The 27,347-nt window shown below is 40.1% G+C and overlaps 2 protein-coding genes across 7 annotated transcripts in view; both read right to left on the bottom strand.

The window, feature by feature from the left end:
• Positions 1 to 10,884, bottom strand: part of LOC129862410 (engulfment and cell motility protein 3-like) — a 52,784-nt gene extending 41,900 nt beyond the window's left edge. The window contains exons 1-4 of one of the 3 annotated variants that reach the window (XM_055934062.1): positions 10,683 to 10,884; positions 8,231 to 8,339; positions 7,273 to 7,313; positions 7,055 to 7,127 (exon numbers count right to left, since the gene is read on the bottom strand). In XM_055934062.1, the coding sequence (XP_055790037.1) occupies positions 7,055 to 7,127; positions 7,273 to 7,313; positions 8,231 to 8,305 (189 nt within the window). In that variant the 5' untranslated portion in view covers positions 8,306 to 8,339; positions 10,683 to 10,884. Of the gene's footprint in view, positions 1 to 7,054; positions 7,128 to 7,272; positions 7,314 to 8,230; positions 8,340 to 9,356; positions 9,475 to 10,379; positions 10,647 to 10,682 lie in introns of those variants that run through there. The other 2 variants (XM_055934064.1, XM_055934063.1) reach the window with 2 other exon arrangements.
• A 1,729-nt stretch (positions 10,885 to 12,613) lies between these two features.
• On the bottom strand, positions 12,614 to 26,871 carry LOC129862409 (transcription factor E2F4-like). 4 transcript variants are annotated; one of them, XM_055934060.1, is made up of 11 exons: positions 21,912 to 22,360; positions 20,988 to 21,097; positions 20,280 to 20,440; positions 19,803 to 19,847; positions 19,638 to 19,702; positions 18,684 to 18,972; positions 18,423 to 18,578; positions 18,183 to 18,230; positions 17,933 to 17,977; positions 15,979 to 16,056; positions 15,419 to 15,509 (listed from the first exon to the last, which is right to left on the bottom strand). In XM_055934060.1, the coding sequence occupies exons 1-10, from the start codon at positions 22,065 to 22,067 to the stop codon at positions 16,022 to 16,024; spliced, it is 1,110 nt and encodes a 369-aa protein (XP_055790035.1). In that variant the 5' UTR covers positions 22,068 to 22,360; the 3' UTR covers positions 15,419 to 15,509; positions 15,979 to 16,021. The 4 variants fall into 4 exon arrangements, with proteins under 4 accessions (XP_055790034.1, XP_055790033.1, XP_055790035.1 ...); XM_055934059.1 differs by lacking the exons at positions 15,979 to 16,056; positions 21,912 to 22,360 and adding an exon at positions 26,298 to 26,871 and having other exon boundaries at positions 12,614 to 15,509; XM_055934058.1 differs by lacking the exon at positions 15,979 to 16,056 and having other exon boundaries at positions 12,614 to 15,509; positions 21,912 to 22,358.
• Positions 26,872 to 27,347: the final 476 nt, after the last annotated feature.

The raw sequence follows: 27,347 nt of genomic DNA, 5'->3' as shown, positions 1-27,347 counted from the left end.
TCTGCAGTAGGCATTCTATAAACAGTAGGTCTGCTATAACTATATATAGTAGGTCTACTATAACTATATACAGTAGTTATGCTATAACTATACTATAGGTCTACTATAGTATATACAACAGGTCTACAAAAACAATATACAGTAGGTATGCTATAACTACATACAGTATGTCTGCTATAACTATATACAGTAGGTCTACCATAACTACATACAGAAGGTCTGCTATGACTACATACAGTAGGATTGCTACAACTATATACAGCAGATCTGCTAAAACTATATACAGTATGTCTACTATAACTACAGTGGGGCAAAAAAGTATTTAGTCAGCCACCAATTGTGCAAGTTCTCCCACTTAAAAAGATGAGAGAGGCCTGTAATTTTCATCATAGGTACACTTCAACTATGACAGACAAAATGAGAAAAAAAAATCCAGAAAATCACATTGTAGGATTTTTTATGAATTTATTTGCAAATTATGGTGGAAAATAAGTATTTGGTCAATAACAAAAGTTTATCTCAATACTTTGTTATATACCCTTTGTTGGCAATGACAGAGGTCAAACGTTTTCTGTAAGTCTTCACAAGGTTTTCACACACTGTTGCTGGTATTTTGGCCCATTCCTCAATGCAGATCTCCTCTAGAGCAGTGATGTTTTGGGGCTGTTGCTGAGCAACACAGACTTTCAACTCCCTCCAAAGATTTTCTATGGGGTTGAGATCTGGAGACTGGCTAGGCCACTCCAGGACCTTGAAATTCTTCTTACGAAGCCACTCCTTCGTTGCCCGGGCGGTGTGTTTGGGATCATTGTCATGCTGAAAGACCCAGCCACGTTTCATCTTCAATGCCCTTGCTGATGGAAGGAGGTTTTCACTCAAAATCTCACGATACATAGCCCCATTCATTCTTTCCTTTACACGGATCAGTCGTCCTGGTCCCTTTGCAGAAAAACAGCCCCAAAGCATGATGTTTCCATCCCCATGCTTCACAGTAGGTATGGTTTTCTTTGGATGCAACTCAGCATTCTTTGTCCTCCAAACACGACGAGTTGAGTTTTTACCAAAAAGTTATATTTTGGTTTCATCTGACCATATGACATTCTCCCAATCTTCTTCTGGATCATCCAAATGCTCTCTAGCAAACTTCAGACGGGCCTGGACATGTACTGGCTTAAGCAGGGGGACACGTCTGGCACTGCAGGATTTGAGTCCCTGGCGGCGTAGTGTGTTACTGATGGTAGGCTTTGTTACTTTGGTCCCAGCTCTCTGCAGGTCATTCACTAGGTCCCCCCGTGTGGGTCTGGGATTTTTGCTCACCGTTCTTGTGATCATTTTGACCCCACGGGGTGAGATCTTGCGTGGAGCCCCAGATCGAGGGATATTATCAGTGGTCTTGTATGTCTTCCATTTCCTAATAATTGCTCCCACAGTTGATTTCTTCAAACCAAGCTGCTTACCTATTGCAGATTCAGTCTTCCCAGCCTGGTGCAGGTCTACAATTTTGTTTCTGGTGGCCTTTTGACATCTCTTTGGTCTTGGCCATAGTGGAGTTTGGAGTGTGACTGTTTGAGGTTGTGGACAGGTGTCTTTTATACTGATAACAAGTTCAAACAGGTGCCATTAATACAGGTAACGAGTGGAGGACAGAGGAGCCTCTTAAAGAAGGTCTGTGAGAGCCAGAAATCTTGCTTGTTTGTAGGTGACCAAATACTTATTTTCCAAATAAATTCATAAAAAATCCTACAATGTCATTTTCTGGATTTTTTTCTCTCATGTCTGTCATAGTTGAAGTGTACCTACGATGAACATTACAGGCCTCTCTCATCTTTTTAAGTGGGAGAACTTGCACAATTGGTGGCTGACTAAATGCTTTTTTGCCCCACTGTATATACAGTATGTCTAAAATAACTATATACAGTAGGTCTGCTATAACTATATGCAGAAGGCATTCTAAATACAGTAAGTCTGCTAAAACTACATACAGTAGGTCTACAACAACTATATTCATTATGTCTACAATAACGATATACAGTAGTTCTACTGTATACTATAACTATATACATTATCTCGACATTAAAAATATACAGTAGGTCTGCTCTAACTATATACAGTATGTCTGCTATAACTATATACAGTAGGTCATCTATAACTATATACAGTAGTTCTGCTATAACTATATACCATAGGTCATCTATAACTATATACAGTAGGTCTGCTATAACTATATACAGTAGGTCTATAACTATAAACAGTAGGTCTGCTATAACTATATACAGTAGTTCTGCTATAACTATATGCAGTAGGTATACTATAATTATTTACAGTAGGCATTATAAATACAGTAGGTCTACTATAACAAACAGGAGGTATACTATAACTATATACATTAGGCATTATATATATAGTAGATCTACTACAACAATATACAGGTCTGCTTTAACTATATACAGTAGGTCTGCTGTAACTATATGCAGTAGAGATTCTACATACAGTAGGTCTATAACTATATACAGTAGGTATATACTATACTATATACAACTGGTCTACAATAACTATGCCTGCTATAACTATGTACAGTTGGTCTACTATACTATATACAGCAGGTCTGCAATGATAAATACAGTAGGACTGCTACAACTATATACAGTAGATCTGCAATAACTATATACAGTAGTTCTACTATAACTATACACATTATGTCTACTATAACTACATACAGTAGGTCTACCATATACAGTAGGTCTACTATAACTATATGAAAATGTATTTTATAACAATATACATTAGTTATGCTCTAACTATATACAGTAGGTCAACTAAAACTATATACAGTGCGTCTGCTATAACTATATACAGTAGGTCTACTATAACAATATACAGTAGGTATACAATAACCATATACAGTAGGCATTCTATACACAGTAGGTCTACTATAACTATACACAGTAGGTCTACTATAACTATACACAGTAGGTCTACTATAACTATATACAGTAGGTCTGCTATAACTATACACAATAGGTCTGCTGTGACTGTATGCAGTAGGCATTCTATAAACAGTAGGTCTACTATAACTATATGCAGAAGGCATTCTATATACAGTAGGTCTATTATAACTATATACAGTAGGTATACTATAACTATATACAATAGCTCTGCTGTGACTATATGCAGTACAGTAGGCATTCTATAAACAGTTGGTCTGCTATAACTATATACAGTATACAACTATATATAGTAGGTCTACTATACTATATACAACAGGTCCACAAAAACAATATACAGTAGTCTTGCTATAACCATATACAGTTGGTCTACTATACTATATACAGAAAGTCTACAAAAACAATATACAGTAGGTCTGCTATATCTATATACAGTAGGTATACTATAACTATATACAGTATGTCTGCTATAACTATATACAGTATGTCTGCTATAACTATATACAGTATGTCTGCTATAACTATATACAGTATGTCTGCTATAACTATATACAGTAGTTCTACTATAACTATATATGGTAGGTCTACAATAACTATATACAGTAGGTCTGCTATAATTAAATGATTTAGGCATTCTATATACAGTAGGTCTGCTATAACTATATACAGTATGTCTGCTATAACTATATACAGTAGGTCTACTATAACTATATATGGTAGGTCTACAATAACTATATACAGTAGGTCTACTATAACTATATACAGTAGGTCTGCTGTAACTATATGCAGAAGGCATTCTATATACAGTAGGTCTATTATAACTATATACAGTAGGTATACTATAACTATATACAATAGCTCTGCTGTGACTATATGCAGTACAGTAGGCATTCTATAAACAGTTGGTCTGCTATAACTATATACAGTATACAACTATATATAGTAGGTCTACTATACTATATACAACAGGTCCACAAAAACAATATACAGTAGTCTTGCTATAACCATATACAGTTGGTCTACTATACTATATACAGAAAGTCTACAAAAACAATATACAGTAGGTCTGCTATAACTATATACAGTAGGTATACTATAACTATATACAGTATGTCTGCTATAACTATATACAGTATGTCTGCTATAACTATATACAGTAGTTCTACTATAACTATATATGGTAGGTCTACAATAACTATATACAGTAGGTCTGCTATAATTAAATGATTTAGGCATTCTATATACCGTAGGTCTGCTATAACTATATACAGTGGGTCTATTATAACTATATACAGCAGGTATATTATAACTAAATACAGTAGGTCTGCTATAACTATATACAATAGGTCTACTATAACTATATATGGTAGGTCTACAATAACTATATACAGTAGGTCTGCTCTAACTAAATGCATTAGGCATTCTATATACAGTAGGTCTGCTATAACTAAATGCTTTAGGCATTCTATATACCGTAGGTCTGCTATAACTATATACAGTGGGTCTATTATAACTATATACAGCAGGTATATTATAACTAAATACAGTAGGTCTGCTATAACTATATACAGTAGGTCTACTATAACTATATACAGTAGGTCTACTATAACTATATACAGTAGGTCTACCGTATACAGTAGGTCTGCTATAACTATATACCGTAGGTCTACTATAACTATATACATTAGGTCTAAAATAACTATATTCAGTAGGTATACTATAACTATATACAGTAGACATTCTATATACAGTAGGTCTGCTATAACTATATACAGTAGGTCTGCTATAACTACATGCAGTAGGCATACTATATAAAGTAGGTCTATTATAACTATATACAGTAGGTATACTATAACTATATACAGTAGATCTACTATAACTACACACAGTAGGTCTGCTATGACTATATGCAGTAGGCATTCTATAAACAGGTCTGTGATTACTACATACAGTAGGTCTACTATAACTATATACAGTAGGTCTACTATACTATATACAGCAAGTCTACAAAAACAATATACAGTAGGTCTGCTATAACTATATACAGTAGGTATACTATAACTATATACAGTAGGTCTGCTATAACTATATGCAGTAGGTCTACAATAGCTATATACAGTAGGTCTACTATAACTATATACAGTAGGTCTGCTATAACTAAATGCATTAGGCATTATATATACAGTAGGTCTGCTATAACTATATACAGTGGGTATATTATAACTATATACAGTAGGTATATCATAACTACATACAGTAGGTCTGCTAAAACTATATACAGTAGGTCTACTATAACTATATACACTAGGTAAGCTCTAACTATATACAGTAGGTCTGCTATAACAATAAACAGGTCTACTGTAACTATACACAGTAGGTCTACTATAACAAAATACAGTAGGTATACTCTAACTATATACAGTAGGCATTCTATATACAGTAGGTCTGCTATAACTACATACAGTAGGTCTATTATAACAATATACAGTAGGTCTGATATAACTATATGCAGTAGGAATTTATATAAAGTAGATCTATTATAACTATATACAGTAGGTATACTATAACTATATACAGTAGATCTACTATAACTACATACAGTAGGTCTGTTATGACTATATGCAGTAGGCATTCTCTAAACAGTAGGTCTGCGATTACTACATACAGTAGGTCTACTATAACTATATACATTAGCTATGCTATAACTATATACAGTAGGTCTACTATGCTATATACAGCAAGTCTACAAAAACAATATACAGTAGGTCTGCTATAACTATATACAGTAGGTCTACCATAACTATATACAGTAGGTCTGCTATAACTATATACAGTAGGTCTATTATAACCATATACAGTAGGTCTGCTATAACTATATACAGTAGGTCTACTATAACTATATACAGTAGGTCTACCATATACAGTAGGTCTGCTATAACTATATACAGTAGGTACGCATTAACTATATACAGTATGTCTGCTATAACTATATACAGTAGGTCTACTATAACTATATACAGTAGGTCTGCTATAACTATATACAGTAGGTCTACTATAACTATATACAGTATGTCTGCTATAACTATATACAGTAGTTCTACCATAACTATATACAGTAGGTCTACCATATACAGTAGGTCTGCTATAACTATATACAGTAGGTACGCATTAACTATATACAGTAGGTACGCTATAACTATATATAGTAGATCTGCTTAATATTGTGTTTATGAAAAGCCAACTGACATTTACTCCTGAGGTGCTGACTTGCTGCACCCTCGACAACTACTGTGATTATTATTATTTGACCATGCTGGTCATTTATGAACATTTGAACATCTTGGCCATGTTCTGTTATAATCTCCACCCGGAACAGCCAGAAGAAGACTGGCCACCCCTCATAGCCTGGTTCATCTCTTGGTTTCTTCCTAGGTTTTGGCCTTTCTAGGGAGTTTTTCCTAGCCACCGTGCATCTACACCTGCATTGCTTGCTGTTTGGGGTTTTAGGCTGGGTTTCTGTACAGCACTTTGAGATATCAGCTGATGTACAAAGGGCTATATAAATACATTTGATTTGATTTGATTTATATTTTTGTTCAGTAGAATTAGAGAAGGGGGAAAGAAAGAGAGTGTTGGTGAGAGAGAAGGGGGGAAAGGAGAGAGGGGGACGAGAGAGAGCGCGAGAGAGAGCGAGCAAGAAATTAAGTTGGTTTAGTTTCATTTGTCATTCATGCCTGCACTGGCCCAGGAAATAGCTGGAATATCTCCTCAGACACAGACACACAACTGTAACAGTGCCAACCAGCCCTCCTATTACCCCATGCTCATCACACACCCAGTGGAATAACAATGAACACAGCCACAGCATACCCCCTGGTAGAGGTTTGTGTTTGGCCTTTTTAAAAGTCACAAGCTTAGTTTAGCTCCAACAGCTACCCAGACCAAGGCCACTGGTGTTGATGACATTTCAGCCATCACTGGCTTGACAGGACACCACACCCTCTACTGTCAACTTAAAGTATTGAAGCCACACACTGGACAGACAGAAAGACCTATGTTTGTTTACAGACAGCCTCCATGTTCACTGAAAAGAAAGAGAATCAACTCACAGATTCAGTGATGTAGGTCTGAACACCGTCGGCATACTGGAGGGCGTAGTTATCAGGGCCTGGAAGATTCCACCTAAAACCCAGTCATCATAGGCACTGTAACTACTGCAAGTGGAGAAAGTAGTTGCTTGAACTCTACAAGGATAACATGAACACACACGCTCAGTCGCACAAACACACACACACACACACACACACACACACACACAGACACTTACCCATCACAAACTTCCTTTATTACAGCAGAAAGGGGCTTTTTCTGTCAGGAGAAAAACATAGTTGTGGTCAATAAGCAACAGAAGGTAAGAACTTATTTAGATATCGTGCTTTCATTTTTGTAAACCATAGTGGATTAACTATAGTACACTGGTCCTATGACCCTGAGCCTGCTGGTCCAAGATAAACTCAAAGCTTTTACTTCCTCTATGCTGTTGACTTATGAGGCAACAGGGACATTCAGTAGAGTGAATAAATAAGACAAACTGAGACAAACTACTTTAATGTCTACACTTCAATTGCCCTGTAATTTGTGGTATACATGGTGGTCAACCAATCAAAAGTGTTTGTGTACTGTGGTAGACCTATCACTGCCCTGTAATTTGTGGTCTGTAGGAGGTCAACCAATCAGAGGTTTTTGGTGAGGTCTGGTAGTCCAATAGCAGTGCTTCTGAGGGACTTGCCGTTAGTTTTTTTCTCCCATGAAATGTCTACAGAACCCATATCTAACTAAAACCTTTTATTTAATTATGGCCTTGGTCTATTAACAGTTTGACATCCTAAACACCCAGCACATTAGCTCCCGAGTAGCACAGCGGTCTAAGGTACTGCATCTCAGTGCTAGAGGCGTCACTACAGACCCTGGTTCGATTGCAGGCTGTATCACAACCGGATGTGATTGAGAGTCCCATAGGGCGGCACACAATTGGCCCAGCATCGTCAGGGTTAGTGTTTGGCTGGGGTAGGCCGTCATTGTAATGCCGAGGTGCATCAGCCCTTCATAAAGAACATTATTATCCCGCCCATCGCCGCTCAGTATTGCTACATATACCACAGCTCTAATACAACTCACAGGCTGCAATATGGATTCCTATTGTAACTTTCCACTTAGGCATTGACAGTACAGTAGATTTTCTAAACTCTCTGACTCAGGCTCCACTCCTGTGTTCTGATGCTTACCTGGTCCAGTTGAATGAGCTGAGGGTATGCCCCTGGCATCTGGATGGCAATCTTCACAATATCCTGTTGGGGCATCTTGAAGTGTGTGTATGTGTGTCCTCCTAAGACTCTGAGAGATAAGGTCAAATTAGGTTAATATTACTATCAAATAATTCACACAGTAAATTAGGATTTTTCTGTACGTTTCTGGCCTGACCAGATCGGCCCTGCCCTCGAGTCATTGGAGCTTTCATTTTCCAAATGAATATGCTGAACTTATATCTTCCTCTTTTAAGGTACTATGTCTACATCTGCTTCAGTGTGTACAGAAACATAGCCCTTTCTGTGCATAGGACTACATACAATTGAATACAAGGCCAGACACAGACAGACACACATACACAACCTCCATGGCACACATAGACATCCATTTCCTCCTCAGCTCACAGATGGGAGTCCCAGAGGAGAGGACAGTCAAGCTCTTTTCATACTCTCTCCAGCACATATGGAAACACTAAAAAAATTTAAACAATTCTGCACATGCTTCAATTGATGAAAAGGGAAATATATGTGTGTGTGTGTCTGTCTCCCATTCATAGGTCAATGGAACTAACCTACAAAAAAATATGTTATATTTTATTATTGGTGTTTAAGTGCCATTTCTGTCAAAACATGGACACTTCCTCTTTCACCTGACAAACTGCACATAGTTTTCTAGAACCCTTCCATGTCAGTAGCCCTATGTCCTCCCAAGTAGGTCAATAGATGTTAACTTGTAGCCTACTTTGCTAGCTGATCACATAACACTTTAATTACTGGAATGTCATAAGCTCTTCAGCCTTGGTATTTTGTTAAGACACATTGAAAGCAGAGCAGATTATGAATGACCATGATCACCACCAGTGTTTTGGCTTTGATGGAAACTCTAACCTGAAAATATTCTCACTCACTTCATATACTAATACTCTTGAAGCCTTGTGAAAGACAATGCTCCTTCGACCCAAAACATTACTATACTAGCCTACTATTATTACAAGGCAATTATAATAATAAGCCTTTTGTGAACTAACACTCGCACTTTACTTTTTTCCCTCTTACTAGCAGTGACTTTGCTGATAGCTACTTTATTGAGGAAAATATTACTTACTATGACTGAGATATTTGGTTGTACCACCTAGCTATCTTAAAATGAATGCACTAACTGTAAGTCGCACCGGATAAGAGTGTCTGCTAAATTACTAAAATGCTAAATGTAGGCTACATGACAGGCTGGCAGGGAGAGCAGTGTTTGGGTTTCCTAGGCTCTCTCCCCTGCCTGTCCCAGCATGCTTTGGGCTGCACCCTCCCTCCGCTACTACTGCAAGAGGAAGAGGTGTGAGAGAGAAAAAGAAAAGAGAAAAAGAGAATGTGTTGTATGAGTGTAGAGGTAAGGTGTGAATCAGTGTCTCTGCATTTGTAAATCCTATATATGAATGGTATAACTACTGTTCACTCCTCTTATGTTTGTTGTGTAGTAAATATTTCACTTTTTATTTTCATAATTTTTAGTTGTTTCCTGTGAAGCACATTGCGTTGCATTCCATGTTGGAAATGTGCTGTATAAATAAAGCTTGATTTGATTACAGTGAACCATATAGTAATAGTGCCCATGACCATATAGGGCTATGCATAAACGTGTATCCTCCTGTATCCCTTATGTTAGCCTGCAGAACTAACACTGTGCCATGCCCCTTGACGCTGTAATAACCATCCCACCGCCTGTCCCCTTAGGGGGTGGGGAGGAGCTGGCCTTCAGCTCCCTGGAATTCCAATCCTGACAGACCACCTACAACTGCCACCACAAACACACACACACACACACACACACACTTTGAAGTCTGTTGTCATCCGCACCACCACTTGAGAGGGGCTATTAGTGCCTGCGGCTTTACATTCTGGGTGCTGAGTAGAACTTTGTCAATGGCAGTTGTCGACACACTAGTGAAATTGATCCATGGCTCGAGAGCCAGCCCTTTTCTGTCGTGATTAATTGCAAATGTATGTCGAAACATTGAGGATTGCTTGTTACCTGACACTTTACAAAAATGGAATGGAAACTATTTTCTTTGCAGTAAGCCATTTCACAGCACATGCTAGCATACACTGAAAACGACTTTAAAAAAATACCCACCAATGAATTAAACTATTCATTATGTAGGTTGATTCGAGTTGTTGTTTCAGTCATATATAAAAGTTAGGGTGACTGACTATTGATGATGTCAACGCTCCTCAGCCCGTTTATCCTACTAGTTCGCCATAGACACAAAAAAGAACGAAACGGGTAACGTTAAAAAGATACAGGTAATGCTGAACTGTGGACCCGGGGGCCATTTGTATCAGGTTTACGAAACAGATTTGTTCATTCTCGTTCGCACAGTTTAGCGAACAATCACAGAAAATATCTGGTTGAGTTGCACTTTTATTTGGCTCCTACCTGTTTGAAAATAAACGTTACTGTCCTCGCGAAAGCGCTGAGATCGGGACTGGAAGCATTTGAAATCTCTCCCTAGAGAGGACGACAATAATCCGAGAGTGAATTATATTTCCAACTATCTTGGAGAACCTATCTGCCTAGGTGGAGAGGTTTCCAAAAATTATTGACCATGCAAAGTTCCGGGTTGAGTTTAGTCACCCGCCCCCTGTAGGAAGCACTGTGTGTCGACCATAGACAGTAAAAATAAGGTATAGAGCACCACAGTATGAATCATAACAGCCATAAAACCTAGTGGTCAAACAGGGAAATGGTTCCAATCGTTTTTACACCATTCATTTTTCCCATAGGGAATTTTAGAAACACTCAAAATAAGGGTGTTTACTCAAAAAGTAGGCTTACTGTGGTGTGACGTTTTGATAACCATGTAAATCCCTCTTGGACAAGGTAACTTTTATCAATATATTCACCTGTATTTACACCTAAAAATGTAAATGCTAATTAGTTGCTAATGTGGCTATCATAAAGAAATACAAATGCCATGATGATCTGGACGAGACTGCCGAATCGAGGCAAAAGTAAAAACATCTCTGGATTAACTATGTTATCTAAATGTAGTTATGAATAAATTTGCAACATTTCTTTAAATTGACAATTCTGTGAACTATCTTGTGCAAGTTTTAAATTGACACATTTCCTGTTAGCAAAGGTGTCAGCTAGAGATGACATGCAGGAGCTTGCGGGGATTTATAATTTTGCATAATGTCTACTTTGATGGAAATGAGCATTTTCGAATCTTAGAGTAAATAGAGTCGAATATATTGATAAAAGTCACTTTGTCAGAGAGAGATTTACATGGTTATCAAAACGTCACGCCAGGGTAAGCCTATTTTAAGTGTTTCTAAAATTAGTGGTGGAAAATGATTGGAACCATTTCCCTGTTTGACCACTTGGTTTTATATTTTTTTTAAACAACAAGTATTTAACCTTTATTTAACTAGGCAAGTCAGTTAAGAACAAATTCTTATTTACAATGACGGCCTACACTGGCCAACGCTGGGCCAATTGTGCGCCGCCCCATAGGACTCCTGATCACGGCCGGTTGTGATAGAGCCTGGATTCAAATCAGGGTGTCTGTAGTGACGCCTCCAGCACTGAGATGCAGTGCCTTAGACCACTGCGCCACTCGGGAGCCTCAGGTATTATGACACCTCCACTGCGGAGCTGTAAATGCACATTTGTGGCCTGCTGGAGGTCATTTTGCAGGGCTCTGGCAGTGCACCTCCTTGCACAAAGGCGGAGGTAGCGGTCCTGCTGCTGGGTTGTTGCCCTCCTACGGCCTCCTCCACGTCTCCTGATGTACTGGCCTGTCTCCTGGTAGCGCCTCCATGCTCTGGACAGTAAGCTGACAGACACAGCAAACCTTCTTGCCACAGCTCGCATTGATGTGCCATCCTAGATGAGCTGCACTACCTGAGCCACTTGTGTGGGTTGTAGACTCCGTCTCATGCTACCACTAGAGTGAAAGCACCGCCAGCATTCAAAAGTGACCAAAACATCAGCCAGGAAGCATAGGAACTGAGAAGTGGTCTGTGGTCACCACCTGCAGAACCATTCCTTTATTGGGGGTGTCTTGCTAATTGCCTATAATTTCCACCTTTTGTCTATTCCATTTGCACAACAGCATGTGAAATTTATTGTCAATCAGTGTTGCTTCCTAAGTGGACAGTTTGATTTCAGAGAAGTGTGATTGACTTGGAGTTACATTGTGTTGTTTAAGTGTTCCCTTTATTTTTTTGAGCAGTGTATATACAGTGGCTAGTGAAAGTATTCACCCCCCTTGGCATTTTTCCTACTTTGTTGCCTTACAACCTAGAACTAAAATAGATTTTTGGGGGGTTTGTATCATTTGCTTTACATAACATGCCTACAACTTTGAAGATGCAAAATATTTTTTTTATTGTGAAACAAACAAGAAATAAGACCCAAAAAAACAAACTTGAGCAGGCATAACTATTCACCCCCCCAAAGTCAGTACTTTGTAGAGCCACCTTTTGCAGCAATTACAGCTGCACGTCTCTTGGGGTATGTCTCTATAAGCTTGGCACATCTAGCCACTGGGATTTTTTTCCCATTCTTCAAGGCAAAACTGCCCCAGCTCCTTCAAGTTGGATGGGTTACGCTGGTGTACCTTTAACCTTTAAGTCATACCACAGATTCTCAATTGGATTGAGGTCTGGGCTTTGACTAGGCCATTCCAAGACATTTAAATGTTTCCCCTTAAACCACTCAAGTGTTGCTTTAGCAGTATGCTTAGGGTAATTGTCCTGCTGGAAGGTGAACCTCCGTCCCAGTCTCAAATCTCTGGAAGACTGAAACAGGTTTCCCTGAAGAATTTCCCTGTATTTAGCACCATCCATCATTCCTTCAGTTCTGACCAGTTTCCCAGTCCCCGCCGATGAAAAACATCCCCACAGCATGATGCTGCCACCACCACGCTTCACTGTGGGGATGAGATTCTCGGGGTGATGAGAGGTGTTGGGTTTGCGCCAGATATAGTGTTTTCCTTGATGGTCAAAAAGCTACATTTTAGTCTCATCTGACCAGAGTACCTTCTTCCATATGTTTGGGGAGTCTCCCACATGCCTTTTGGTGAACGCCAAACAAGTTTGCTTATTTTTTTCTGGCCACTCTCCCGTAAAGCCCAGCTCTGTGGAGTGTACGGCTTAAAGTGGTCATATGGACAGATACTCCAATCTCCGCTGTGGAGCGTTGCAGCTCTTTCAGGGTTATCTTTGGCAGCTTCATTAAATAGTACCCGCAAAACACGAGTCTCAACGTCAAAAGTGAAGAGGCGACTCCGGGATGCTGGCCTTTTAGGCAGAGTTCCTCTGTCCAGTGTCTGTGTTCTTTTGCCCATCTTAATCTTTTGTTTTTATTGGCCAGTCTGAGGCGTCTGTTTCTCAAACTAGACACTCTAATGTACTTGTCCTCTTGCTCAATTGTGCACCGGGGCCTCCCACTCTTTCTATTCTGGTCAAAGACAGTTTTCTCTGTTCTGTGAAGGGAGTAGTACAGAGCGTTGTACGAGATCTTCAGTTTCTTGGCAATTTCTCGCATGGAATAGGTTTCATTTCTCAGAACAAGAATAGACTGAGTTTCAGAAGAAAGTATTTGTTTCTGGCCATCTTGAGTGTGTAATTGAACCAACAAATGCTGATGCTCCAGATACTCAACTAGTCTAAAGAAGACCAGTTTTATTGCTTCTTTAGTCAGAACAACAGTTGTCAGCTGTGCTAACATAATTGCAAAAGGGTTTTCTAATGATCAATTAGCCTTTTTGAAATGATAAACTTGGATTAGCTAACACAACGTGCCATTGGAACACAGGAGTGATGGTTGCTGATAATGGGCCTCTGTGCGCCTATGTAGATAATCCATAAAAATACAATTCTGCCATTTCCAGCTACAATAGTCATTTACAACATTAACAATGTCTACACTGTATTTCTGATCAACTTGATGTTATTTTAATGGACAGAAAATGGGCTTTTCTTTCAAAAACAAGGACATTTCTAAGTGACCCCAAACGTTTGAACGGTAGTGTATATAGTGGTGTATATATAAAAAATGCTCTTCTATAATACAAGGGAAACAATGTATTCTGGGAACAAATTAAAACAAGAATGAACACAGAAGGAAAATGTAAATAAATATTCTCTCACAAAAAGAACAAAGTCAACATTTGTGTTTCCATAGTCATGGTGAAAGCATGTTGAGGAACGTTTTTGTATTGAACACAGTTCTGAGCGACATATACAGACTATAGACCAGCTCTCAAAGCACTAACCTACTTCATAGGAACTAATTACTGTATCTGTAAAAAAAAAAAAATACATTTCCTTTTACATACAGACTGAATAAAATAATATTCATATACATAATAATTGCAAGACAAAACAAGAGCCACAGACAATGTTGAAAAGTGAATGAAATGAGTAAGAAATAAACATACTGACAAAGGCAAGGGGACCAAAGTGAATGATAAACGTGTAGCAGTTGATCCAATGCGAGCTACATCTGAAACACTTCAACTTTCTCTGTCTTTGTTTGGCACCCTAGTTCACTACTGCTGTCAATGTATTTCACATGTAGTTCATTATACACAACTCCACAAAGGCTCTTAATACAAAATATAAATATTCTCTATATACAGAACAAAAGCGCATAACTTTGATCAGCTGTGTATCTGTACACATTAGTGCGTACTGTCCGAGTTTATGCAGCTGCCTGGGTGTCTGAATCTGTTGACACCGAGTTGATGAGGATCAGAGTGTGATGATGTCTGCCTTTGCCAGTTTGTTACATACATATTTCAAACATAGATAGATGGAGGGAATAGAGTTAATCACGGGTCAGCATGAATGCGAGGCATTTCACCTGAGAGATCATCAGTTCAGATTGGAGAGGACTATATTTCTTTATACCCCTTTTTATCTAACCTTAAGCCACTACGCCCTCAAACATTTGCTGCCAATGTTTAGTGGAAATATTTGGGTACGACATCAAAACACTTAATTGTTTACACAGAAAAATCTTATAATACACCAGGATCCAAAAATAGAATCACACATTTGTTTTTTTCCATAGAAAATGGTAAAAATGATTCTTAGATTTCCTTACATAATACATTTTTGGGAACTCAGCTCAGAGGTCAAAGGTTAAGAATCGGAACATCAAAGAGGTCACACAGGCCTTCGGTTTCGTCCAGGTTATATATGTAGTCGTGGTCACCCGGAGGGGGAGACAGACGGAGGAGTGGAGAGAACACTAGGAAAGAGAGAGGGACATAATAAGAGATTAAAAGTAGTGATGCACCGATATGCCATTTTTGGCCGATACCTGATATTTTCCTTGCCAAAAAAACAATACTGATAACCGATATAAAAAAAGTGCAGCCTTTTAAGCATTCTAGTACAGTTACAGTTAACACACACACACACATGAACGCAGCGGTCTAAGGCACTGCATCTCAGTGCAAGAGGCATCACAACAGTCCCTGGTTCGAATCCAAGCTGTATCACATCTGGCTGTGATTGGGAGTCCTATAGGGCGGTGCATAACTGGCCCAGCGTCGTCCGGGATAGGCCGTCATTGTAAATAAGAATTTGTTCTTAACCAACTTGCCTAGATAAATAAAGGTTACAGACACACCACACTGACCAAAAAGTTATTTTGTTTGCATTTACGTATGTCCCCATTACCAGTAAAAGAATCAAAACCTATTTATTTCACTTACTTGCTGTGCTGTTTCGTTGTTCATTTGTTCAGTCGTTTCGTTCTCAACCAGGATTTCTATGGAACGCCGTTTGGGTCTTTGCGTGTCAAAAAAGATACACGTCAAATAACACTATTTGACGTGTCAAATAAGCTTGTTGACCAATCAGGACCTGAATATGACTGCACGTCACATAATAATTTAACGCATTCATAGTTTTTTTACGTAGTTATTACACTATCACTCGTATTTCATATATCACATTGATTCATCGATACGTATGCTATGATGCTGGTAAAGTTGTCTCGCGCGCCTACAGTGCTGGTCATAAAAAAAAGCTAGCTAGCTCGCTCATGGATGCAAACAATGTTCTTCCCCAAAAACATAGCAAAACGACAATCTATTTCAGTAGCTATAGTTAGCTAGCTAACTATATAGCTAGGTGTCATCATCTAAAATAACCCTACTTTATAAGACAGTTCTTATTTGATTAATGGTGGTCGGACCCATCTATGTGAACCTAGCCACAATAAGGATTAGCCACAATTGTTGACTTTGCGGTTAGCCTTCAAAATAAAAGTTTGTAATTTGTAGTTTGTAAAGTTTGCAAATTCCACTATTGTGCCAAATCCTTATTGTGGCTTGCTTCACAACACATAACCCGGTCCGGTCGAGCCTCACTAGCCAGATGAAGCTAGCTGGCTGCTTATAACGTTAGCTTTGGACAACAGGGTTAAGTAGCTGGCTAGCTAACAATAAGTGGCTACCTAGCTAATACTTACTCACAAGGATTCCTAAATCCTTGCTAAGAATAATGAAAAGGACTGCAGTTGTAGTCTCGTTGTATTGGTGCTAGCAAGGTACCAAGCTACCCCAGAAGTTGCGGTCGAACAAATAATGCTTTATTACCAACACGGTATTGTACACACATCGTTTGTGGCCGGTGTTTGCAGACCTTTTTTGTACAGCTTTGACAGTGCTACTGATAGTAGTGGTGGCACTTGGCTTGCACGTGCAAATTCAGAACACACAACATTCTATAATAGAACTGTGTTATTTGACGTGTCAAATAGTGTTATTTGACGTGTATCTTTTTTGACACGCATAGACCCAAACGGCGTTCCATATTATGTTGTGAAGCTAATAGCAGTGACGCTATTACTGTGCATCTTCAGTAGGGCAACATCTGAAAAATAGCGCACTTGGTAGTGTGTACCGGTGCTCGACCAGTCGGCGAAAGCCAACATCACCCATGACAGAGAATGGTTGATTGTCAAGGGCAATGAATTCCATTATCTTGGCGTTAATGGATTTTGCCTTTGAGTTGTCTCGCTGAAATGTTCTTACTCTTTCAAATGACTGCTCAACTTGTTGACTGCTCGATCCACACAGCAGACATTGTGGGCTAGGTTAGGAATGCTGTGTTGCACGTGTAACGCAACATTTTATGTGGCGTCATTACGTCATGTACCTACGTTATATAGGCATGCACGTCAGCTTTGACATTGGTTTTGCACATCGGCGTTAAACTAGACATAGGTCCGATACCGATGTTGGCATTTTTAGCAAATATCGGCCAATTCCTATATGTTCACCGATATATTGTGCATGCCTAATTAAAAGACAATCCTCTTTTAGCTGTGATAGGTTAAGTAAATCTTTGCTGATCCACAAATCCACGTCAGCAGAATTGTATACTTAAGCAAGAAGGCCTGAGGTGGTGTGGTTAGCTATGGGCTGTTCTTATGCACGTCGCAACGCAGAGTGCCAGGATAGATCCCTTAGCCGTGGTATATTAGCCATATACCACAAAACCCAGAGGTGCCTTATTGCTATTATAAACTGGTTATCAATGTAATTAGAGCAGTAAAAATAAATGTTTTGTCATACCCGTGGTATATGGTCTGATATACCACGGCTGTCAGGCAATCAGCATTCAGGGCTCGAAACACCCAGTTTATAAATGTCAACTTACCCTCGGAAGACATCAGCTCCTCCAACAGGTCTGCACTCATGATCTCTACTCAGAGACGGTGTGAAAGAGAGGGAGATATATGGGAAATGAGGATGATGGGTTAGAATAAAGATATACAACATCTATTCTGGTATCTATAATCTCAAATGATTGTCTATACATTGATATAATCTTCAATAGCATGTTCATACAATGGTTACACATGTCAACTCCTTCAATAGACTTCATAATATTTTGAGGTGATCTTTACCTTTAGTCGGGTCAAACATGTCAGAAAGTTCTTTGGGGAAATACAGCACTACAAACAGAAGACGGAAAACATTAGTCACTCACTCAACAACTCCCAAAAACGATTGATACAAAGAGTATACACACTACATAAACCTTGACTCTGATGTATATTTAGTAGTTATGCGTAATCCCACTTGTATGAATTTGCAGCAGGATAGAGAAGCGTCATGATCTTAGGGAAACGGCAGATGACACTTACATTCTGAGGGGTCAGCCTTGATTGGTTCAAAGACTGCTGAAGAAGAAGAGCAGCCATCCAATGAGGCAGAGGACTGGAGAGGCTGGGTGTCCAACAGGGGAGTCAGTTGGGCATTTGTGTTTGTAGTGGGTGTGGAAACAGTCAGTGTGCTGGACACTGTAAAAGAATGATGGATATATGAGTGACGTCTTTTTCTGCAATTTCACTTCTACACTACATACACGTAATAACTACGTTGCTCAGATAAAGAGCAAAACGTACCTGCAGTGGTGACTGCCTGATTGGAAGTAGCTGTGCAGGCAGGTAAGAGTGTGGCAGGACTGGGGTTAGAGGAGTGGGCCAGAGGCTGGCTGGGCTGGGAGGGGGCAGTAGGTGCCGGTTTTGTGTTGGCAGCAGCAGGCACTGGAAGGCTCTGGAGCATGTCCTCGGGTGGGGGGACGGACAGTACCACTGGAGATGGGCTGGATGGGTCCTTGTTCACAAGGAGAACCTCAATAGGTCCTGCTGAGCTCTTGAGACGGATCTGATACTTCTTCTGTCCAATCAGTACCTGCCAACAATCACTCAGTCAGACGGTTGTGGCACAGGGAAGTCCAACTCAGATTCTGTAGAGCTGCTGCGTGTAGGCCTTTGTTTCAACCCAGCACTGACACACTTGATTCATATAATTGTATAAATCGTTGTCCAGACTGCGATTCGTTTATTTTTTAAAGTAGAATTAGTGCTAGGCTGGAACAGAAGCCTGCACAACCTTGGCTGGCAACCATTCACATCACTCCAGCCAAACTGAAGTTTCTTCTTTACAGTGAGTCTAGATTTGCCTTCTAGAATGCGAACACATTCTGACCGTTCTGATTGGTCCCAGATACCGAAAGGTTGGGCAAGAGCCAGCCTACATAATGACCTTATCAACTTTGATATTCTGATTGGTTACATTTGTTGGAGACGATCCAATCGCTGATTGATTTATTTTGTACAATGCCCATTTTGAAGTCACACAAACGATTTCTAGGATTGCTGATTCAGACTGAATGTATGTAGCAGATTCAGACTGAATGTATGTAGCAATCGATAGAGAAGAGGAATTAAATTCAAGGTGTGTGGTCAGGCAATGCACAACCAGCAGCTCGCCAGAATCCAAGTTGGAGACCCCTGGTCAGAGGATGGTGAGACAGAAAGGGGAGAGTAGTTGGGTCTAACAGTACAAACACTTACCGACTCAGGTATGGGCACCTCCAGTTGTGTGCCTGTGGGAGCGCGGATCGCTAGGAGAGTGTCACCTGTGGAGGCCAGAGACGGGGTGAGTGGGATTTTTTAAAATTTAAATAGGTAGAACAAAAAGGGAATTGAAGAACAGAAAAATATAAGAGAGAAACATACCTTTGAAAGCACTACAGAGGTCTTCGTGTTTTACATAAGCCATAGTGTGCTTGTGTTAAGGGCCAAGAGTTGATTTACTACTGCAGCATGAATTTAAGAGCTAAGTATTGAGCTAAAAATCTGATCACTACCATCTAAAGCATCTTGGGGTGCACCTTAACCCATTTTGGCTCACAAGTGGCGCAGCGGTCTACGGCACTGCATCTTAGTGTAAGAGGAGTCACTACAGTCCCTGGTTCAAATCCAGGCTGTATCACATCTGGCCGTGATTGGGAGTCTCATAGGGCGGCGCACAATTGGCCCAGCGTTGTCCGGGTTTGGCCAGGGTAGGCCGTCATTGTAAATAAGAATTTGTTCTTAACTGACGTGCCTAGTTAAATAAAGGTGAAATAAATAAATACAAATATCTAGTAACTAACACGCTAGATCTGCTAAGCTTAGTGACTACTCGACAGAGGGATTGTAGTTAAGGATATGGGCTGTTCTGTGAGTCGTCTGTGACGTTCATGATGCTCTGCTGGACCCAGACCCTCTGCTGATCCAACTCGTGCTCTCGCTTGTCCAGATCATCCAGCTCTGCCTTCAGATCAATGAGTTTATCGGCTATCTCCTGTGTGTTACAGCCAGGACCAACACCCCTGGGGACAGGAAACAGGTATCACAAATAAATGTACCGTGTTGTGGTATCAACAATTTGCATATCTACTTTCACTGGAAATGTTTATAGATTTTGAAAACTTTATTTTGAAAAAGTGGCGCTCTCGGAATGGTCAGACAGAAACCCCATTGGCCCAACTCTCTAAATATATGACTCTGGATAACATACACAACAGTCAAAGGCAAGGCATTGGTAGGAACACAGTTAAGACACCTCTCCTTATCTGACTTCACTTACATATTTATATTTTATATATATATTATATTTATATTTAAGTCATTTAGCAGACGCTCTTATCCAGAGCGACTTACAAGTACATTCATTCATACTTTTTTGTACTGCCCCCCCGTGGGAAACGAACCCACAACCCTGGCGTTGCAAGCACCATGCTCTACCAACTGAGCTACACGGGACTATAATAACATATATACATAACAGACAGCTAGCACACTTGTAGTTTCTGAATGGCGAGAGGGTGCCACCCAAGATTTACTAACAGAGCCCATAACGCCATGTCCTTGACTTACTTCCACTGAATACTGTTCTTAGACTTCTTCTCGATCAGTCCGATGCCCTCAAGCACATTGGTGATGTCGTAGATGCGGCGCTTCTGTCTTACAGCTAGGGTGTCTGCTGCCTGTGGGTGAGAAAGAGCGGTCAATGTTATTTATACATCGGTGTAGAGCAGTTTGGAGGTCCATTGAACAAATCCACAGTTAAAAACAAATAGCTTGGTAGATTCTATAACGTCGAGGAAGCTTAGCTATTCATGGGGCTTCAAAGTTACACATAACTGAGTGTTCTTTCACGCTTGTGTTCAACAAGCACTTACAGCAATAAACATATGGCTAGTGCTGATAACTACGATGGGTTAATCCTCATTACTGCTATGGGATGACATATATTATATTGTGGTCAGTCACGCCCAGCCCAAACAAAACCTAACATTGTCAGCATAATTTAAACCATGATAATGGTGACTTGCGGATTGATTGATTTTCTAACTACATAAAAGGGTGTGTGACTCTGAACCGGGTTCGTTTTGAACTGTTTTGCCAGATCCAGTTCATAACAACAATGTGCAGCCTTGCGTGCTTGTCTTCACTGCGGCTGCAGGGGGCAGAATATATAAAGTTAGCTGGCTAGCTTGCTGCTTAGTACCTCAACCAATGACTGTATGACCTCAACAGAGGAGGAGTTGAAGTAACGTTACTTGGCAACTGGCTAGCCAACTTTTCCTACATTCAGTGGACGGGCAAATTGTAACAAACTAGGTCGTTAATTGAACTATTTAAACACATAAACAGGAAAAAAAACACTTGACCCAACGTATCACGCGGATGGCTAACGTTAGCTTGCGAAAACCTTGAATTAGATTTACTACTAACGGTAGCTAGCCACAAGCTACATTTACATCCGCGTGCCAACAACAAAGAGTAAGGCATGCTTACTGCTTTCAGGTCTAAAACTCCATCCTTGGCCTCTTGTAGCAAAGATACAAATTTGGTTGTAAGCAATCCTAGACTCTTCTCGTGTCGACTTGGGGTTTGAGGTTGAAGCGAGTCTCCCATAGCTCCAAATTCGGTTCTTTCCGACTCCAGCTCCATCTGATTATGAATTCTTGTTCGAATCCGTACAACAGTAACGTTAGCTAGCCGGCCCCAAACTCACTTGCTAGCTAGAACCCCCTTTTCATTCGCCGTGCTAAAGTGAGATTTATCTATATAAAATGCTTTGCATGGTACTAATTGTAGGATAATCCAATATGGTCCGGTCCAGATTATTGACCTGATAATTTAAAAAAAGGCCTGCAAAATATTTAATCGAGCATACGGTCCGAAGCCGTTGGACACACGAGGTATGCTGGGATGGTTTGGTTTGTGAAGCCAAGGGGCCACCTGCAAAACATGAGATACTATGAAAAGCGTACACTATAAATTGTAATCGTTTTACTTGACAAGAAAGTCAACTTGCTAGCAAAGCTTTTCGCAATATTAGATATTACCTCATCACATATGCTAAATCACAAGATAGCTTGGTAGATGTTTGTTTATTATGGATTAGACTGCAAATGTGGCCCTTTTTTAGGGACAGTTCTATTTTCTACATGCCCTAACTACTTTAATTTTACAGTCAAATAATATAATACATTTTTCGAGGATATTCTTAGGCTAAATCTTTAGGATGGTACAGTTTGAGAAATTCTTAATCAATTGCAATTCATGTACCAGGAAATTAAACATGAGAATATGTGGTGCCTATTTTGTCTGATATTACGACTTTTTTTATTGCATACTCATGGCTTTATAGACATTAAATCGCATACATGGAGAAAATCCCAGTGGTAATGACAGAAAAGCGATGGTCACGCTAGTGACAATGACTGTGTAATAAATATAGAATTATAGATGGCAAATTCTATTTACAAGAACACTGTTTGTGTACAAGAACACACATTTGTGCAAATGTGCGCATGCGTGTACACCCATGTCTGTCACTTAGGAGAAGAGGAGCGCAGTGTGCTGTCACTGGTTGGGTCTGAACAACAAGTATGTTGTGTTCGTTTGTTCTGTGTGGATATGCATCTACCTCCTCATCTTCTTCCGAAAGGTTAATAGACCCAAAAACGTTCCTCCTGCTCCACAACCCATTCTAATATTTGGGAATCTTATGAAAGACCTGGAGATGGTAGATCTTGTATACAACTCTATTATTACGCTATTCTTCTAATTTTCATTAATAATCAATAAGTACTTGATGTGTCAGATTAAAACCATAGCCTACTGTAAGTCTTCCTTGCAATTTGAAGCATCTATCAAATACTTTCATCAAAGCAACATTTGCACATAAACCTATAATTGAGTAACATGTCTCTTGGACATGAAAGGTTTATGTCGCATATAATCTCTTGTCCAGGGCTACTCAACTATATTCTTAAATGGGCCAGTTGTAAAAATATATATACACTGCTCAAAAAAATAAAGGGAACACTTAAAAAACACAATGTAACTCCAAGTCAATCACACTTCTGTGAAATCAAACTGTCCACTTAGGAAGTAACACTGATTGACAATAAATTTCACATGCTGTTGTGCAAATGGAATAGACAAAAGGTGGAAATTATAGGCAATTAGTAAGACACCCCCAAAAAAGGAGTGGTTCTGCAGGTGGTGACCACAGACCACTTCTCAGTTCCTATGCTTCCTGGCTGATGTTTTGGTCACTTTTGAATGCTGGCGGTGCTTTCACTCTAGTGGTAGCATGAGACGGAGTCTACAACCCACACAAGTGGCTCAGGTAGTGCAGCTCATCCAGGATGGCACATCAATGCGAGCTGTGTCCAGAGCATGGAGGCGCTACCAGGAGACAGGCCAGTACATCAGGAGACGTGGAGGAGGCCGTAGGAGGGCAACAACCCAACAGCAGGACCGCTACCTCCGCCTTTGTGCAAGGAGGAGCAGGTGGAGCACTGCCAGAGCCCTGCAAAATGACCTCCAGCAGGCCACAAATGTGCATGTGTCTGCTCAAACGGTCAGAAACAGACTCCATGAGGGTGGTATGAGGGCCCGACATCCACAGGTGGGGGTTGTGCTTACAGCCCAACACCGTGCAGGACGTTTGGCATTTGCCAGAGAACACCAACATTGGCAAATTCGCCACTGGCGCCCTGTGCTCTTCACAGATGAAAGCAGGTTCACACGCACATGTGACAGACGTGACAGAGTCTGGAGACACCGTGGAGAACGTTCTGCTGCCTGCAACATCCTTCAGCATGACCGGTTTGGCGGTGGGTCAGTCATGGTGTGGGGTGGCATTTCTTTGGGGGGCCGCACAGACCTCCATGTGCTCGCCAGAGGTAGCCTGACTGCCATTAGGTACCGAGATGAGATCCTCAGACCCCTTGTGAGACCATATGCTGGTGCGGTTGGCCCTGGGTTCCTCCTAATGCAAGACAATGCTAGACCTCATGTGGCTGGAGTGTGTCAGCAGTTCCTGCAAGAGGAAGGCATTGATGCTATGGACTGGCCCGCCCGTTCCCCAGACCTGAATCCAATTGAGCACATCTGGGACATCATGTCTCGCTCCATCCACCAACGCCACGTTGCACCACAGACTGTCCAGGAGTTGGCGGATGCTTTAGTCCAGGTCTGGGAGGAGATCCCTCAGGAGACCATCCGCCACCTCATCAGGAGCATGCCCAGGCGTTGTAGGGAGGTCATACAGGCACGTGGAGGCCACATGCACTACTGAGCCTCATTTTGACTTGTTTTAAGGACACTACATCAAAGTTGGATCAGCCTGTAGTGTGGTTTTCCACTTTAATTTTGAGTGTGACTCCAAATCCAGACCTCCATGGGTTGATAAATTTGATTTCCATTGATAATTTTTGTGTGATTTTGTTGTCAGTACATTCAACTATGTAAAGAAAAAAAGTATTTAATAAGAATACTTCATTCATTCAGATCTAGGATGTGTTATTTTAGTGTTCCCTTAATTTTTTTGAGCAGTGTATAAGAATTTAATTGCAGGGATAGCGGACATTTTCCACATTCCTTGAAAGAACTGTGTAAAAAAGATAGGTACAACCACTAATAAAGCACTTTTCTTAAGATTCAATTTTGCTAAAATTAATTAGGAAAGAAGTGGAGTGTGCTCAACCAACCAAAAAATGTGATCATCATTGAAAGGTGCAATATGGAGAAATCGCTCCGCCATTTCCTGGCAGCTAAATTTCTAATAGTTCGCCCAATTTCCAGTGTTGTAAAGTACTTAAGTAAACTTCTTATGGCTGGGGGCAGAAAAACTAACAGGTCTGTGAGAGCCGGAATTCTTACTGGTTGGTAGGTGATCAAATACTTATGTCATGCAATAAAATGCAAATGAATTACTTAAAAATCATACAATGTGATTTTCTGGATTTTTGTTTTAGATTCCGTCTCTCACAGTTGAAGTGTACCTATGATAGAAATTACAGACCTCTACATGCTTTGTAAGTAGGAAAACCTGCAAAATCGGCAGTGTATCAAATACTTGTTCTCCCCACTGTATATAGTTATAGCAGAATTACTATATATAGAATGCCTACTGTATATAGTTATAGTAGAACTTCTGTATATAGTTATAGCATAACTAATGTATATAGTTATAGCAGAACTACTAAATATAGAATGCCTACTGTATATAGTTATAGCAGACCTACTGTATATAGTTATAGTAGACCTACTATGTATTGTTATAGCATATCTACTGTATATAGTTATAGTAGATCTACTGTATATAGTTATAGTATACCTACTATGTATTGTTATAGCATATCTACTGTATATAGTTATAGTAGATCTACTGTATATAGTTATAGTATACCTACTGTATTTAGTTATAGTATACCTACTGTATATAGTTATAGCAGACCTACTGTATATAGTTATAGTTCACCTACTGCATATAGTTATGGTAGACCTACTGTATATGGTTATAATAGACCCACTGCATATAGTTATAGTGTTGTTGCAGGGCCACACATGTGTCTTGGAGAAGGACTCGCTCGCATGGAGCTCTTCCTCATCATGGTTACTCTCTTGAGACACTTCAAGTTTGTCTGGACTGAGAATGCAGGGGTACCTGACTACACCCCTGTGTTTGATATTACCCTGTCCCCCAAACCCTACAGATTTGATGTAAGGAACTAGTTAGGAGCAGTGGCATGTATTCATGGATGCCAAGGGAAGCCAGGCGTCCCCAAATATTTGACCAATATAAAAATGATAAAATAATGTATATTTCATCTCTATGTGTTTTCATAATTTTCCTTCAATTAGCAAGTAGCTGAATCTCACCTGAGAAATCATCCGATTGAGGGTAACAGCACCCCTCTGTCTCAGTATGTGTAGCCCATGTATCTGATTCTGTCTGAAACAAAAGAGTATGACATGTTGGCGCCGTAGCATTTGATTGATGCCAGCAAGCATTTGGACCCCCTTGACAAAGAAATTACAAAATTATTAGCCAATCAGCATTGAACTGAGCTCAACAGTGGGTTATCCTGGCGCAACAAAACGCCCCCAAAGGGAGGGCAGTTTGGATTTGGATTCACATCAAATATCACAACATAGGTTGTAATAGGGCTTTTTATTGGCTTGACTTGGCTTCCCCAGTGATTTTACCTATGCATTGCTAACGGTTAAGGGTAAGATGAATATTCTAGACAGAGGTGAAATAGGATTGATGCAATATGAATATTAATGTGTAATTAATTACTGTTCTTCACTCAATTATTTATTTGCGAATTTGTATTTGACACATATCTTTAGAGAATGCACTACATTTAAAGTTTGATTTACATTAGCTTGTTTCATTTTCGTGAGTTTCACCCAAGACAAGACATGAATCTGAGATGGCGCCAACTGAGAAGGGCGACATCTTACGAGTTCCAACCCGACTTTGCCATTTAGTGCCTTTTTTATGTTTATCTATACTTTTTTGTACAGAAAGTTCCTACTATTAGCACATATGTCCACCAAGCACTTCTGGACATCAGATCGACAGTTACTAACCTTGATTTCGACTTCAAATCTGACCCCATTCCTTTGTTTCATGGGCTACCGGCATCCAGGTGAGAATGAGACAAATAGAAAATAGACTGGCACTCCCCTCCGTTCTATTGGCAAATCTCTAGTCACTCGAGAATAAGATGGATGAGCTTCGTTCTCAGTGGTTTCTCCATGTAGCGACACAATCAGATGCAGGTGGCCTCAGGCAAGTCCAAATGGGGAGGGGTGGGCCACTTCATGAACAACAACTGGTGAGCTGCTTCCAGTGTGAAGGAAATCTCAAGCTTTTTCTCACCTGATATAGAATACCTCATGGTAAGCTGCAGACTCTTTTAT

The sequence above is a fragment of the Salvelinus fontinalis genome, chromosome 9 (genome assembly GCF_029448725.1).
Source record: "Salvelinus fontinalis isolate EN_2023a chromosome 9, ASM2944872v1, whole genome shotgun sequence".
Lineage (NCBI taxonomy): Eukaryota > Metazoa > Chordata > Actinopteri > Salmoniformes > Salmonidae > Salvelinus > Salvelinus fontinalis.
This window is presented reverse-complemented; position numbering and strand designations above follow the sequence as displayed.

What these genes read in the sequence shown, in the direction of transcription:
- LOC129862409 (XM_055934058.1), bottom strand. Translation starts at nt 22,067, where the DNA reads ATGGAGCTGGAGTCGGAAAGAACCGAATTTGGAGCTATGGGAGACTCG. An exon ending in GAGTTTTAGACCTGAAAGCA is followed by an intron (nt 21,098 to 21,911) that starts GTAAGCATGCCT and finishes TCTCACCCACAG; the next exon opens with GCAGCAGACACCCTAGCTGT. An exon ending in GGAGCTGATGTCTTCCGAGG is followed by an intron (nt 15,510 to 17,932) that starts GTAAGTTGACAT and finishes TCTCTTTCCTAG; the next exon opens with TGTTCTCTCCACTCCTCCGT.